At 31.7% G+C, this 18,063-nt stretch overlaps 1 protein-coding gene across 2 annotated transcripts in view; it reads left to right on the top strand.

Annotated features, from left to right (window-relative positions):
* L3MBTL3 (L3MBTL histone methyl-lysine binding protein 3) overlaps positions 1-18,063 on the top strand; it is a 144,385-nt gene that overhangs the window by 64,556 nt on the left and 61,766 nt on the right. For both annotated transcript variants that reach the window (XM_031964281.1, XM_031964282.1), the window contains 2 exons: positions 964-1,115; positions 8,882-8,958. In XM_031964281.1, the coding sequence (XP_031820141.1) occupies positions 964-1,115; positions 8,882-8,958 (229 nt within the window). The remainder of the gene's footprint in view (positions 1-963; positions 1,116-8,881; positions 8,959-18,063) is intronic.

Genomic DNA, 18,063 nt, shown 5'->3' with positions numbered 1-18,063 from the left:
TCCTTCCTTCTCTCCTTCTCTCCTTCCTTCCTTCCTTCCTTCCTTCCTTCCTTCCTTCCTTCCTTCCTTCCTTCCCTCCTTCCTTCCTTCCTTCCCTCCCTCCCTCCCTCCCTCCCTCCCTCCCTCCCTCCTTCCCTCCTTCCTTCCTTCCTTCCTTCCTTCCTTCCTTCCTTCCTTCCTTCCTTCCTTCCTTCCTTCCTTCCTTCCTTCCCTTTTTAAACTACATTTTGATTTCACTATACTAGTTAATTCTGCAGTTAGTTAATTTGCTTAAAACCCTTCCTTCCTTCCTTCCTTCCTTCCTTCCTTCCTTCCTTCCCTTTTTAAACTACATTTTGATTTCACTATACTAGTTAATTCTGCAGTTAGTTAATTTGCTTAAAACATTCCTATTTTGAGTGATTTCCCAACTCAATAGTCATTTTCTACTAAAGTTGAAATATTACAAGACAGTCCCTTGAACATAATAGAAGTTTTATAAATATTTTTATAGCTTTAAATGAGATATCTCTGGTATTGGGCTATATTAGTCATTTGCTGTATTAAAAACAGGCCACTGGCAGTTACTTTTTAGGGTTTTTCTTTTCAACAGTGATAGTGGATTTGGACTGATGCTTTCTTACTTTGTAACAGACACTACTGATTAAATTCTTTAGTCATGAAGTAGAAGAGTTAACTAGACCTTATGGGACAGCAAGTATATACCTTTAGCCTTACTAGCACCCATTTTTGCCAACTGAACTTACAAGCCATAGATTGTAAAAATAAATATATCATTTTAACTCTTGGTGCATCTAAAAACTTTGGTTCAGTGGCTGAAGACCTAGTTGACTTTTGAGGAACAACCATGCTATAAGATGAGCACCTCATTTAATGAAGGTATAAATGGATTGATTGCATTGACAGAAGTAATCTGAACTTCAGGGTATGTTTATTGTTAATTAAATCTATGTTTCTGAGTAGACAGTGATCCCATCGGGTTTTCGTGTGGGAATGAAACTTGAAGCTGTGGACAAAAAGAATCCTGCATTCATCTGTGTTGCTACAGTAACAGATATGGTGGACAATCGGTTTCTGGTTCATTTTGACAACTGGGATGAGAGCTATGACTATTGGTAAGGTTTGCTTTTTTCTCCTTTTTGTTATTAGAAAATTACTTTGTGCATAAGTAATTTATGAATCCATTGTAGCTGAATGATGGCTGAAGACACTGTTGTTATTCCCAAGGGTCTGGGGTTCAAGATCAGTGTCCAGTGGAAAGAAATAGTCAAGAAGATAGTATTCCTTTGGCTAGCTGGGCACATGTTTCCTGCTATCTCTCCACTAAGGTGCCTCTCTGAGACTTATTATTAAGTACCTTATTAAGTTTCTACTAGGTGCCAGGCACTTTATTATGTACTAGAATGGGCACGTGATAAGCACTTAAATACTTGTTTGTTTTTTTGAAAGGCAGAATAAATGATCACATCAAAAACAATATTTATTTAATAAACAATATTCAAAAATAAAATATTTCAACAATTAATATAACAATAAATAATAGATAGATTTAAAATAATGATTGAACTTTTAGATAGTGTTAAAAAGAATAGAATTTTGGCTTTCCCAGTTTTGCCTCATTTTCATATGTAAAAAAAGTAAAAGTGAAAAATAAAAAGTATTGAAAGCAGAATTTTTATGTTTATTTGACTGTTTTTTCTTTAAGTTTTTTTAAATGATTGAAATGGTAGCATTCATAGCCATTCTTTCTGTATATCATTCCCTACCTTTTGTACTTTGGGGTAAAAAATGAAATTTCTTGACTTCTGCTTTTATAACTGTAAATAACCAGATTTAATATAACTTAAAACTTGATAATTTGCAAAGTTTCTTTGAACATATTCTTTTGTAAATAGTAACTATGAATATTAAGAATCAATGGATTTTTTTTCCTCACAGAGAATAAAATATATTCCATGTTTTTTACTTTGTCTTCCCCCTCCCCCCCAACCTGCACTTAAGGAACATTTTGAAAACAGTTTAAATGCTCTGAGATATTTGCAGTATTATTTGATATTTCACCCTTTGGTCTTTGAATTGTAGAAAGATAGCACTTATTTTTAGCATTATAAACTTGCTCACCAGGTGTGTAATTGAGGTTACAAATTGGATTGCTTTCCTTGATCTAAAGTAGTTTTGTAAACTAGGAGATTATTCTCAGAATTTAGTCAGTGATCTTATTGATGAGAATGTGGTAGTGTTTTTTTTTTAAACCTCAGTGAAAATTACTTTAAAGCACAAGCTTACTTGTTTTAGTTATTTCTAACCAAAAAAGTAAGCTTGTGTTTTATATTTATATATATATTTACATATATATTATATTTATTATATATATACATATATTTATATATTGCCTTTGTAAGTAAAAGATCACTTTATTTAGTGTCAAAGGTAAGTTTGTTCCCATAATGGAAAGTAGTCATTCTGAATTGAGGTGATACTTGCATTCTGTGATAGGAAGCTAGTAAACACAAGAGGTTAGGTTCCTAAGACTTAGCATACTGTGTTTTTAAGTTATCAAAGGACTGTATGTCATGACATCACCTCCCTGATGTCATTTTCGTTTTTGAGAATGAAGAACAAAAACAATCTTAAAAGACCAAATTTTCTTATGATGTGAAGTGAATCCCAACATTCAATATGAATTTTAAGTGCCTGGAAATTAGAGTTCTAACAGCTTGAAACATATTTCTGCTGTCCTTTTATGCCAACAGAAGTATATCTTGAGTGAAGAAAATGTACCTAAGACTGAAATAACATTTCTTCATTAATTGAAAGTGTGTTTATTGTCTGTCAATAGTATTCATTTGAATTTTAGTTTCTTGTATATGAATAACATTTCATTTTTGCTAACTGTTAAATTTTGCATATTTGGCACTCATACTTGGCAGAATGACATTTGGATCACATACTAATCTATGATTGCTACCCATCATTGTTTTGTTTTGTTTTTTACTTTTGTATTGAGCACTATAATTTAACAAAGAAATAACTTGGTATTTTCAGATGTAAAGGAACAAGGAGCTAGAATGAAAAATGGAGAATATCACATTGATTAAACATTTAATGCCTGTCCAATCAAAATTCCACTTCAAACATTTATTCTTTTGACTAGGATTTCTTAGAAAGAAGTATTAGAGCAATTGTTTCCTCACTTGTCTACTTTTTTAAGGTGCATAAAGCTTAAAAGCAGCTGAGCATACTATATGCTAATGTAGTAAGATTAAGTTCAGTACATATTTATCCTCTGAGTGAGTTGAGATATGGGAACAGATGTAGGTCTGTAAAAAAGAAAGCTATAATAAATAGTGATGTTGCTCATATTACATATTACTTCTAAACTATTGTGCAAAATTGGTTAGATACACAACTTATTTATAAATAGTGATATTGCCCATATTACATATTGCGTCTAAATTGCTGTGTGAATTTGATTAGGTATACAACTTATTTGTATCTCTGATTTCCCATGTATAAATATAAACAATACTAGTTATCCTTAACGTACCTTATGGTGTTATTGAGTATTTATAATGTGTTCTGTTGCTCAGAATTCTTTGGAAAAAACCACTCTTGAAATAATAGTTTACAGTTGTGAGAGGCCTGAATTTCCTGAGTGGATTATCTGGGACCAGTAATTTAGAGATAAGGGTATATAATGAATGTATGGGACTTTTTTCCTACCTCTTTGTAACTTGTCACATATCTGTCACTGGAAGTTTTTGTAATTAAACAAGAGAGTAGGTATTTAAAGATAAAGATAGTTTTATGTGTAGTCCTTTCTTGCCTAAACACCCAGTAATATGTTTTTGCTTTTTCCAAATAATGTTGTTCACTTTCATTTCTAGCCATAATTTAAAATCACTACATTCCATTTTATTATCTGTGTGCTTCAAGAAGATTTTGTAAGTCTTCTTGAAGATAAGTCAAGCAATTCAAGGTATAAGATTTATTATTATATGTCCTTAAGAATACAAAATCAATAAAGTCAGAGGCCCCAGCTTTATTTACATTAATATATAATGCAAACATGTCTTTTTTTGGTAATATTTCCATTTATGATCACTAGATGGGGCTAAGAGATGATTCTTTTTGCTCCTGCAAGATGGATTTTGTAACCTGCCTGTGAAATAAAGTGCTATTTGCTGATAGGTTTTTGATTCTTTCCCCCCACTTGTTATTGCTATTTTAAAATGGCTTCATTGTTTAAGTAAAGACTATCATCAAATTATGGGGATTCTGACAGTTTTACACATAATCAACTTAGGGTAGGAGTAGGCCAAAATGTGCTAAGATGAATATTTCTTCATTGTATGGACTTAGAGAAAAATTCCCTATATTTTGAAAATAGATTTTTTTTTTATTGCTTTTATTTTGTCTAGATTTTCCTCCTACCCTTCCTCCCAGAGAGTCATCCATTAATAACAGAAAAAAAATTTTTTAAGAGAGGAAGAAAAATTGATAAAAACTCAGAAGTACATCAAGAAAATGTAATTTTACATGCAATGTCCCATGACTTTGGACCCTGATGTCTGCTGAGAGCAGAAAGAAATGGTTCTCATTTATATTTGTTGCACTAGTCTCATTTTGCATTATTTTTATAATTATTGTAGTTGTGATTTTTATAATTTCACAACATTCATTTAGATTGTTTTGTGGTTGTTGTTCTTTCCATTGTAATTATTTTTATTGATTTTATGACCCAGTATACTTCACTTTGAATCACTTCATGTCTATCTTTTCAAAGTTCTATATTCATAATGTTCTTTACTTCTTATAACACAGTAATATTTTATTACATTCATGTATTATGAGTTGTTTAGTTATTCCTCAGTGGATAGGCATCTACTTTGTTTCCAGGTTTTTTGCTACCAAAAACAGGGTTGCTATAGATATTTTGGCTCATATGTAGCCCCCCCCCTTTTTTTCCCCCAATGATTGCCTTAGTGAAACAGTAGAATCTCTGAGTCATAGGAGGGACAGTAATCACTTTATTTGCAGAATGCCAAATTGCTTTCCAGAATGGTTGTACAAATTTATAGGATTTATTTATTAGTATATTTATTATTTATTAGTATACTTGTTTTTCCACAACCTCTTTAACAATGGCTGTACCTATCTTTCATCATTTATTTATTTATTCAAAACTTAAATACAGGATAGAAAGAGGAAAAAAAACCTTGCCATGTGCACAGCAGAACATAGGAGAGGATTCAAAATATAAAACAATAAATTTCCATTTCAAGAAAGCCTATATAATAAACATCACACAATCTTTTTAAAGCTGTCAATCTTTTCTTTGTCTTCTGCTGTGCATTTTTTATTTTATTCTTTTTTCCCCTTTCCTCTTCCCTCCCTCCCAGATGGCTATAATTAAGTATGGATATATTTACATATACACATACAAACATATGCTTATATGCATACATTTATTTACACAAAAATAAATATATAAATGTCTGTAATCTATACATATACATTCATATACATCTTTGTAAGATGCTTGTTTATCCTGTTTAACATCTTCCTTTATAAGTCCAAATCTTTCCATATTTTTTCAAATCCATAAACATCTCCACAGCTATATTCTAACTTGTTACTGTCTAGTTATTTTAAATATTCTAAAACAATATTGATTAATTTGGCCAACATAAAGTATAACATCTTACATAAAGTATATCATCTTTTATCATATTTGTCAATTTACTGAGTATGAGGTAAAACTCAGGGTTATATTAATTTGAATTTCTCCTATCATTAGACAATGGAACATTCTTTCATATGTTTGTTAATAATTTGCAATTCTTTAATTGAGAACTGGTTTTTTCTGTCTTTTGACCAGTCATATACTAAGGAATGACTTTTGGTACAATATGTTCTTGTTCAGTTTAGATGAACATACATGCATACACACATATACAGTATGTCATATACATGTTATCTTTTAAAAATCAAATATTTTTATAAATCAAATTTTATTTTAAAAATATGATCTATTTTTGTGCTTTGTGATTATATATGATTTTGTAGGATAAGTTATTCTTTATTGTAAGCCTTTATCTTTTGCCTTCTGGAATATCATAATCTTAAGATCTTTTCTTCTTTATTGTGGCACTTGCCAAATCATGGATGATTCTTACTGTTAAAACAAACAAATAGACAAATAAATAAAGCAAGCCTGGATGACATATTTCAAGAAATCATCAATGAAAACTGCTCAGATCTATTAGAAGCTAAAGACAAAATGGTGATAGAAGGTATTCACTCATTGTCTCCTGAAGAAAGGAAGCTCAAATAAAATGCCAAAAATGTCATAACTATAATTAGATTTTTCAAGTCAAAAAAATTTGCTGTAAGTCAGAAATAAAGGGTTGAAGGGACAATACAAAACAGTCAAAAAATCAAATATTTGATACCAAGATTTTTCCTAGTCAGTTGCTTACCTTATGCTTGATGTACTAATTTCTTTTGTTTAAAAAACTTTTAATTTCATGTAATGAAAGTATCTCATTTTGTCTTTTGTGATTGCCTGCTTCCCCTCGTTTGACTGAGCTTTTATCTGTTATATCTGTGAAAAGGAGCATATGATTTGCTTCTCTTCTGATTTTTTTTTATGCTTTGATCTTTCATATTCATGTCCATTTTGAATTTATTGTAGAATGTTAGTCTAAACCTAATTTTTAGCAGATTGTATATCCAGCAGTTTTCTCAGCAGTTCCTTTCACTGCTAGGGCCTTCCTTTTGCATTTACTTTTAATTTACACTGTGTATCTCATATATAAATAGTTGTTAGCATGTTGTCTTCTCCATTAGAAGATGGACTCCTTAAGGGCAGGAACTATGTTGTTGCTTTTCTTTATATCCCTAGTGTTTATGATAGTTTCTGGTACACAGTAAACTTCCTGACTAGCTGACTGACAGTTCTTATGACACAATGAATTCATTTCTATTTAATTTGTATTTTGTGTGTATTGAATATTAGCATATTAAGTTCCAATAATTCTTGTATATTCTCTCTAATCTTTTCTAATGTTTGTCTAAATATTTTAATTAGAAGCAAATAATTTGATTGATTGTTGCTTCATAATATAGCTTGTGGTCTGAAAGTGCTCTTTTCCCTTTGTTATTACTTTTTTTTCATTATTTCCTTTTAAAATTCTAAATCTTTTGTTTCTCTAAATGAATTTTGTTACTATTTTACTCTATGAAGTATCCCTTTGATTGGTATGAAAACAAGAGTGAAAATAAACTCTAACAATTCTGAAGCTTCATTATTATTTTCATGGCCCAGGCTTGAACACTGAATATTCTTCAGCCATTTAAGTTGTTTGAAATCCTATAAACTTAAAAAGCTAAGCATTGTTTCTCATATGAGTTAAAGATATTATTATTATGAAAATTGACAGATGATTCAAGAAAATAGAATACTGTATGTTAGGTTAGATCTGAAAGAAACAAACCTTAGTTTTGAAACTTATTTTTCTAATGTATTTCTAGCCTTTTATTTTTTATTCTCTTTAAACATCTTTTCATTTAAGTTACAAGAAGATAATACTAGGTTTCTTACTACACTAGCTTTCATTGCACTCAGAAACTTGCAACCATGACTGTCTGTGCATCTTCCTAGTTTCTAATTCCTACACTGCTACATTGAGAATTGAGATGTCCTGCCCTTTGATGATGAACTTAGTAGAGATAGCTTATGAAACAGAATTGGTTCATTTGTGACTTCAGAGCTAATATTTCCTAATTTTTTCTTATTCTTAGCTTATCTTATTCTAAGTACCTTAATTTTCATTGAAGTGCTGCATTCTTGAATGCTGGGTGTTGTGGGGCAGAAAAAAAGTTGAGTGTAGGTAGGTGGGGCAATGGAGGATGTATTTAGGTGTTATACTACTCTGTAGTTATATACACACCTCCTTTTCTTTAATAGGAAAGGTTAGTATGGGCCTTGGGGAATTCCTCCTGAATTCCCTATTTAAGAAGGGGGTACAGGACAAAGACTTCACAATTTTCTATCCAACTATGGGACTACATCATGACACCCCTTTTTATTCCCTCACTTTTCAGATTCTTTTTGTCTTCTTCCATTAGATTGTGAGTTCCTTGATAGCAGGGTTCCGCTTACCTTTTGTCTTTCTTTGTGTCCCTAATGTTTAACATAGCACTTAATTATGTTCCTCCCACACACATACCAGATAATTGACTCATGTTTGTGTCAAGTTTATGAATTATTTATTTTTAAATGGATGACATTTTTTATTTTTAATTTTAAAAAGGATTATTTAGTTTTTATAAACTCTGGAAGACTGGAAGATACATTACATAATTTTTTAAAAAATCAACTTTTATTAAGTACTTATCGTGTGTTAAATACAGGGAAATTAATAGAAAAAAACAAAACAGTCCCAGCACTCAAGGAACCCACTTTCTTTTTGGAAGCAAGAACTTTTGGAAGCAAGAAGCAAAGAATTCAACTACAGGACAGATTGAAAAGACTAGAATTCTTATGAGTGCCACAGCAGGGTAATTAGCAAAGTCCAGGGATGCTAGGACATACCAGCAGAACAGATAATTGTATCTTGTGGTCTGGAAACCATAGAAGTAGGGCACATGATAATGCCTGTCTCATCCATTCTGGCCTAGGTTGGAGTGAAGGAAGTGAAATATTCAGGAGAAATGCTAAGGGTGGTCCACTCTGCTGTTCTCAATCAGGTCTTATGTTGTGTTTCATTAAAACTTTTAAAAATTAGGTTGACTGTGATAAATGAGAATTATTCTTTTTAAATGGTCTAGTACGTGAATTCATTTTTAACAGCAGAATTTCATTATTCTACCACAGGTGTGAAGCAGCAAGTCCACACATTCATCCAGTGGGTTGGTGTAAAGAACATAGAAGGACCCTTATTACTCCACCAGGTTTGTGCTATCTTGTATATTGATTACTTTTCAAATATCTGAAACCAAAAGTAGTATTAAATTTTATAACTATATGGTTTTAAAAAGAATTTAAAATTATATTTGTATAATTTTTTAATTTCTGTAGCCCAGTTATACTCATATCTATTGATTTTGAATCATCTAAATCTGGTAAATTAAATACAGGAATATAAATTTTAGAAGAAGGCAAGAAGGATTTATTGTCTTTCCTATATCTCAGATTTTGCTGAATGCTGGGAATATTCCCTGTCATAGTGAATAGTGCTTAATGTGAAGTCAGGAGAAATGGATTTGAATCTCACTTTGGACAAGTTGTATGATCATGGAGCAAATCATTTAACTTCCTAGAACCATATATTTTTTTTTTCCCTTACTGAGGCAATTGGGGTTAAGTGACTTGCCCAGGGTCACACAGCTAGGAAGTGTTAAGTGTCTGAGATCAAATTTGAACTCAGGTCCTCCTGAGTTCAGGGCTGGTGCTCTATGCACTGCACCACCTAGTTGCCCCTCAAAACCATATTTGCTTATCTCTAAAAATGGGGATAATACCAGCTCTACTTAACATAGGGTCATTTTGAGGAAAGTAATTTGAAAAATTTAAAATGCTATATAAACTGTCATCTGTCATCCTCATCATCATCTTCAATGGCAATTTTAAAAACTCTGTGTCTGTGTGTGTGTGTGTGTGTGTGTGAGAGAGAGAGAGAGAGAGAGAGAGAATATGGTTCAATAATAAAGAATAAGAGAGATTAAAGATTACTTCATTCTTTAACATCAAGAAAAAAATGAGGACTTGCTGAATGTGACAAATATCAAATAACAATATAAAAAAATTCAATTTATAATATTTCTGCTATAAAGAAGAAAAAAGGCCTAGCATAGTGAACAAAGACTTGAAGCCAGGACGGTCTGGGTTTAAATCCTGCTTCTGGCATATACTGACTATGTAGCTCTAACTATTAACTTTATTATTTAATTTTGCATTTCATTTAACTTTTCAGTGCTCCATGTTTAGTTTCTGTCAAACTTCTTCCAGTTTTCCCAACAATTTTTGTGAAGTGGTGAATTCTTACCTCAAAAGCTTAGATCTTTGGAGTTTATCAAACACTAAATTGCTATGATCATTTACTACTGTGTATATTTATGTACCTAATCTGTTCCACTATTGTATCACTCTATTTCTTAGCCAATACTACATTATTTTGATGATTGCTGATTTGATTTGTAAGACACTTTGAGATCTGTTACTGTGAGACTACCTACCTTCACATTTTTCCCCCATTAATTCCTTTAATGTTCTTGGTCCTTTTGTTCTTTTAAATGGATTTTTGTTATGGTTTTTTTCTAGTTGTCTAAAAGAATTCTTTAGTAGTTTGATTAGTATGCCATTGAATAAGTAAATTAACTTGGATAAAGTCACTTTTTAATATATTGGCTCTGCCCATTTGCTGTTCAGTTTTTTGTTGTTTTTTTTCTGTCCTATGTTTTATTAGCCATTTGGAGTTTTCTTCACAAAGATGCTAGAGTGGTTTGCCATTTCTTCAGCACATTTTACAAATGAGTAAATTGAGGCAAACAAGGTTAAGTGAATTGCTCAGTCACACAGCTAGTAAATTCTTGAGGCTAGATTTGAACTCAGGAAGGTGAGTTTTCCTGACTCTAGGCCAGGCACTTAGTTGCATCACCTAACTGCCCTACAGTTTAGCCAATGTATGAGCAATTACTATTTCTCCAGTTGGTTAGATCTATTTTTATTTGTGTGAAAAGTGTTTTATAATTTGTCTTAGCAGGTATATTTTCAAGTATTTTATAATGTTAATAGTTATTTTAAATGGGTATTTCTCTTTCTGTCTCTTGCTGTTGAATTTTGTTGGTAATATGTAGAAAGGTGATGCTTTATGTAAATTTATTTTATATTCTGCAACTTTACTGAAGTTTTTAATTGTTTCAGCTAGTTTTTAGTTTATTCTCTAAGGTCTTCTAAAGTCATATTATCTGCAAAGAGTGATACTTTTTTTGTTATTCCATATTTTTATTCTTTCCCTTTTTTTTCTTCTTTTATTGCTATAGCAATATTGAATAAGAATAGTGATAATGGACATATTTGCTTTACTCCTGATGTTACTGGAAAGATTTCAAATTGATTCCTGTTGCAGATAATGCTTGCTCTTGGTTTTAAATAATGTTTGTTATTTTAAGAAATGCTCTGTTGATTCTTAAGCTTTTTATTTTTTTAATAGATATGATGTACTTTAAAGGCTTTTTTATTGTATCTTTTGATATAATCATCTGACTTATTATTATTATTAATGTGGTCAATTATGCTGATAGTTTTCCTAATGTTGAACCAGCCCTGCATTCCTGCTATTAATCTATCTTATGATCATTGTGCTATATTTCTGTAATATCCTGACTAGCATTAAAAAACATTTTTTCGTATCAGTATTCATTAAGGAAATTGATCTATAGTTTTCTTTCTCTGCTTTTGCTTTCTTTGGTTAAAGTATCAAAACTATATTTGTGTCATAAAAGAACTTTGGTAGGACTTTTTTCTTTACCTGTCTTTTCATATAGTTTGAATAGTATCGAGACTAATAGTTCAGTAAATGTTTGGTAGAATTCATTTATAAATACATCTGATCCTGAGGATTTTTTCTTAGAGAGCTTATTTACAAGTTGTTCAATTTCTGTTTGTAAGATAGGGTTACTTAGATATTCTGCTTCTTCTCCTGTGAATCTAGGTAGTTTATATTTTTATAAATATAAATCCATTTCAGTTAGATTATTAGTTTTATTGGCATATAATGGGGCAAAGTAATTCATTTTATCTTCAGTGGTAGTATATCGTTCATTTCATTTGATATTTGCAATTTAGTTTTCTTTTTAAAAATAAATTAGTCAATAGTTTATCTGTTTTATTTTGTTTTTTAAATAAAACCAACTACAAGTTTTAATTATTAGTTTAATAATTTTTTTTTACTTAAAATTTTACTTACCTCCCCTTTGACTTCCAAAATTTCCATTAATTTGTAACTTTTGTAGGTTTTTAGTTGTACACCCAATTCTTTGATCTAATCTTTCTCTCTTTTATTGATGCATATGTTTAATTATATGCTTTCTCCTTTGTACTGCTTGGCTGCAATCCACAAATTTTGGAATTTTTTCTTCTTATTGTCATTTAAAAAAATTATTAGTTGTTCCTATGATTGTTCTAATCTTTAGGATTAGAAAATTTAGTTTTCAGTTAATATGATTTTTGTTGCATTATGGTCTGAAAAGGGAACATTTAATATTTCTGCTTTTCTTCGATTGCATTAAGATTTTTATGCTCTTCTTTGGAAGTAATTTTTGTGAAGGTATTATATGCACCTGAGAAAAGGTCTGTTCCTTCCTTTTTCCATTTATTTTTTTCAGAGGTCTATAATATCTAACTTTTCTTAGGAATCTATTCATCCACCTAACTCCTTTGTTATTTACTTTATGGTTAGGTTTGTCTAGCTCTGATCAGGGAATGTAGAGGTCCCCCTCTAGTGTAGTTTTTCTTCTTTAATTCATTTAATTTTATCTTTAAGGATATAGATATTATACTATTTAGAACTATATGTTTAGTATTGATATTACTTCATTGTCCATGGTGCCTTTAGACAAGATGTTGTTTCTCTGTTTATCCTTTTTAATTAGATCTATTTTTGCTTTGTCTGAGATTGTGATTACTACCCCTGCCTTTTGTTTTTTTTTACATCAGCTGAAACTTAATAGATTCTGCTCTAGCTCCTTATTTGAACTCTGTGTATGTCTGTTTCCAGTATGTTTCTTATAAACATCATATTGTTGGATTCTGGTTTCTAATCTATCTACTTCAGTTTTATGACTGAATTCAACTTATTCACATACCAATACCAACTGTGTATTTATCTCTAACATGTTTTCTTCTATTTATTTTTTCTCTCTCTTTTTATCCTTTTTCTCTTTTAAAGTCTTGTTTTGCTTCTGATCCCTGCCTTTTGTGTGTATGTGTATGTATGTATATATATATATATATATATATATATATATGCCATCCCTTATATCACCCCTCCTTCACCCTTTTTCTCTTATTCCTCCTTGCCCCCTTCCCTGTTGGGCAAGATATATTTGTTACTAATTTGAGGGGGGGGGTGTGTGTATGTGTGTATTCCCCTCTTTGAATGAATTTAGATGTGAATTATATTCAAACATTCCTTCTAACATACCACCCCCCCCTCTATTTTCCCCTCAACAGTAAAATCTTTCCATTGATTGTCTTTTATGTGACATAATTTTCCCCTTCTTCCCCTTCCTTCCTCCTTCTTTCAAACATACTTTTTTCTCATCTGTCCATTTTTTCAAACATCATCCCGAAATAATCAATTCTTTTCCACATCCTCATTTTATGTAGAATCCCTCTAACTACTCTAATAATGATAGTTACATGAATCATCTTGCCATAATAGGAAGATAAAATGTTTAACCTTGAGTTCCTTACTTTTTTTTTCCATGTTTATATTTTTATTTTTTTGGAGTTTTGAAATTCAAATTTTTCTTTTCAGGTCTGGGCTTTTCACCAGGAATGAAAGTCTTCTATATTTCACTAAATGTTTATTTTTTTTCCTTAAAGAATTATACTTAGTTTTGCTGGACTGGTTATTCTAGGTTGTACTTTTAGCCCTTTTACCTTCCAGAATGTCATATTCCATGCTCTCTACTTCTTTAGTGAGGTAGCTGCTAAATCTTGCGGCATTAGAATTATGTATTACCCCATTGTTTGTTTTCATGCCCTTCTTTACCTTCTTAAACATCAAGCTCTCTAATTTATTTATTTGTTTATTTGTTTTCGCTGAGGCATTTAGGATTAAGTGACTTGCCCAAGGTCACACAGCCAGGAAGTGTTAAATGTCTGAGACCAGATTTGAACTTAGGTCCTTCTGACTTCAGGGCTGGTGCTTTATCCACTGCCTCTTCTAATTTATTTTTTAAAGTAACTTATAAGGTAGACTTTTTCACTGCTGGGCAACCTAATTATTAGAAAATTCTTCCTTATATCAAGCCTAAATTTGCTTCGGCCATTTCTACCCATTGCTCTGCTCTCTGGGGCTAAAGAGACTGTATAATATTCCACGTGATATGTTAAATATAGAAAGGACAATTTGCTACTTAATTAGAATTTCTTCATCACCGGGAATATAAAGATATTGATCTCAAAGAACCAGTCTGGATTAGTTGAACTTTTAAATGGCCACTATGGTTTTATCTTAATACATAGTCCTAATTTCCAAAAGAAATCAAGAGAGTCATAATTGCAGAACTGTGCTGAGGCCTGAATTATAAGCCTAAATCTTCCAGATACTCATCTTTACAATAGTAGAACTACTGTAGACAAGAGAAAGAATAGGACTCAAGGTGACAGAAGTCATTTCCTTTTATATGCTGTCCTTTGTACTACTTGGTGGAGGTTAATGAAGTAATATAACTTCCTATTTTTCCCTCTTTAACCCCTATCCATCCTGGAGGGAACTGTGGTCAGAAAGATGGAAAATATTGCTGTGAAATCAGAGGAGCAAAAGAAAAAGAGTTATGTCACCAGTGTGTCCTTCATTGAGTATAACAGCTCATTTAAGGGTACTTTGGCTTTAGTAACAATGATGGGCTAATAGTTTAGTAATTTTTTTTTCCCCTGCAACCAGTGGGAGAGTCAACAAGTTGGAATGGAATGCAGAAGTCTTTTCTTACTATCCATTCCTGAACAAGAATACCTTCTTTTTTCTCTGGTTCTGTTTTCTCAGGCCAAGTAGAACAAGTCCAATATCTCTTCTTCATGATAACTCTTTGGAAGATTAAAGATGATTATCATTTCCTTATTGATTTTTTTCTCCCAAATTAAATATTCCTAGTTTCTTCAGCTCTCCCTGTGTGGATCAACTTTCCTTAGATCCTTTGGAATTTTGAAAGTGCCATTCCAAAAAATGTGGTAGCTCATCATTATGTCCTGTCAAATTTGATTTTTATCATGACATATTAGTTATCCTTTCCAGGTTTTTGTCATCTCTACATGTTTGATTAATGTGTCTTCCATACTTTCATTCAAGGCATTGATAAAATATCAAATAGCTATAAGCCTTAGAATCATAAAACCGTAGATTTAGAACTGGAAGAGATGTTAAATGGATTAACTAAGGTTACATGTAGTAAGAAGCAGAGCAATGATTGAACCTAGGTATCCAGGTTTTTTCACCCCACACCCAGGATTCCCTTATTTTGTAGGTGAGGAAATTTAAGTTTAGAAAATCTTAAGTAAATTGCTAATGGCTATATAGTGTCAGAGCTGGTACTAGAACTGGACCTTTTTCTTTCCTTATGACCTTTATCAGGTCCAGGGATCTTGCCACTTTATAAATTTCTGGTTTGCATGTTTTTTTCCTAATAGTGAAGAACATCCAAAAAGTGTTTGTTACATCATTGGTTTGTGGTGTCTTATGCACAGTGTATGCACATGCTTTAGGAATCGTCATGAAAAAAAAAGGAAAGATCATAAATAATTAAACAGAAAATGTTGACTTTGAAAGATTTTTGCAGAGGCAAAATCAATATTAGCTAAGATGATAGGAAAAGACAATGATAAATGTTGGAGGGGATGTGGGAAAACTGGGACACTAATGCACTAATGATGGACTTGTGAACTGATCCAACCATTCTGGAGAGCAGTTAGGAACTATGCCCCAAGAGGGATGAAGCTGTGCACACCCTTTGATCCATTACTACTGGGTCCATATCCCAAAGAGATCATAAAAGAGGAAAAAGGATCCACATGTGCAAAAATATTTGAACTAGATCTTTTTGTAATGGCAAGGAATTGGAAATTGAGTGGATACCCACTAATTGGGGAATGGCTGAATAAGTTATGGTATATGAATGTAAGGGGAAATATTCTTGTTCTATTAGAAATAGTGAGGAGGCAGGATGATTTTAGAAAAGCTTGGAAAATTTTACATGAACTGATGCTGAGTGGAGTGAGCAGAATCAGAATATTTTATACAGTAACAACATGATTATGTGATGATCAACTGTGACAGACTTAGCTCTTCTGGGTAATATAGTGATTCAAGACAATTCCTATAGACTTGGGATAGAAAATGCAATAGAGACTGAATGTGGATCAAAGGATAGTGTTTTCACCTTTTTTTGTTTTTTTTGTTTTTGTTTTTGTTTTTGTTTCTTTCCTTTTCCTTTCTCGTTTTTTCCCCCTTTTGAGCCGTTTTTCCTTGCACAACATGCAACATGGAAATATGTTTAAAATGATTGTACATGTATAACCTATATCAGATTTCTTGCTGTTTTAGTGAGGGAGGAAGTAAGGAAGGAAGGAGAAAAATGTGGAATTCAAAATTTTACAAAAATGAATGTTGAGAACCATCTGTACATGTGATTGGAAAAATAAAATAACATTTAAAAAATAAGTAAAATCAATGTAGCTGAATTAAGAAGAGAAACTGGCTATTGGATAAATATATCACAAATTTCTGATAAGGATGTAATATCTAAGATAAATAGATAATATAAATATCTGAAACAGTATGGCATAATGAATAAAGAACTGGAAAGGTCAAAAATATGTACATTATTTACAATACAATCTTGTAGTAACAAAGATTTGAAAACCAACTAAATGCCTATAATTGGGAAATGGCTGATCAAAAGCTGGTGCATGAATGTAATGGCATATTACTTTACTATAAGAAATGATTACTACAAAGAATTCAGAGAAGCATAGGAATATTTTTTCAGGGGACACTGTCACAAACAATGTATACAATGACTACAAAAATATGTTATTAAAATAAAATTTTAAAAATGAAATTGAGTACTGCACCATTGTAATGACCAGGTTTGAATCTGGGGAAAAGGTGAAAAAATATACTTCATTTCCATCTTTGTAAAGGTGGAGAACTCTGGATATGAAATATTTCATACTCTAAAAGACTCAGTTGATAGCTCTGTTAGTTCTGTTGAACTTCTGTCACCCTCCCCCCCTTTTAATTTTATTTTTTTTATTATAAGGGATAACTCATTTGGTATGGTTTGGGGAAGGGATATATTCAGAAAGTGAATATAGTGAATGATTTCAATAATTGTTTTTAAAAGAATCAATACAATAAAATTTATTTTAAATTAATTCTAAAAGCTAAGGAGATAGGGATAGTGTGGTGTCTGGGAAAGGCAATTAGAATATGATTCAGGCAAACTTGGGCAAATCACTTAATCTCACTAGTTTTTATTCAGTAAACATTTATTATAAAGTGTGTTTTAATTTAAAGATTGTTGTGTTTTTTCATGGAAGATATAATAAGTTTAGCTAATTGTTATCCTTGCCTTTACATAGAGTGTAGAACTCAGATCTCCATGGTTTTGGAAGTTAGGTTCTTGATTTCCTCCTTTTTAAAATTAGGGATGGGAGTTGGTTTAGATAACATCTAAGACCTCTTCCAGTTCTAATAGACTGTAATATAGTGTAAATATATGTTCCACCATCTTTTACTGACATTGTCTTATCTTGTCAGTGACAGTATCAAACATTTCTCTTCCCTCTCATTTGACTATTTATCCACAGCGGGCTATATATCCTTCTGCCACTTGAATGTCCCTTATACACCAATCAGAACAAGTTCTTATACTGACTAACCATATAGATAGATTCTCCTTTCCCCTAAGGTTTTTAAACACATATAAGGGATAACTTTTGCTGCCCTCTTATTGTTGTCCCATGCTACTGAATGCCCTCCTTCCTTCATTATGATCTCCATTATTGTTAATAACAGTATATTTATTAAGCACATACTTATTTTCTATAGAAGTCAAGGCAGCAAGCATTTATTAAGTACCAACAATGTTCCAGGCACTGTGTTAAATGCTTGGGATACAAAGAAAGGCAAAAACCCGACCTTCACAGGAACTCACAATCTAATACTGGAGAAAAATTGACTGTGCATGCAAATGTTATATATTTCTTGGTGTTAGGAGAGAGTGCTAGTCTTGGTATCAGGAAGATTTCACTTGATTTCAAATTGCGCC

Source organism: Sarcophilus harrisii, chromosome 4 (assembly GCF_902635505.1).
Source record: "Sarcophilus harrisii chromosome 4, mSarHar1.11, whole genome shotgun sequence".
NCBI lineage: Eukaryota > Metazoa > Chordata > Mammalia > Dasyuromorphia > Dasyuridae > Sarcophilus > Sarcophilus harrisii.
Note: the sequence above shows the minus strand (reverse complement) of the source record. Positions and strands in the feature narration are given on the sequence as shown.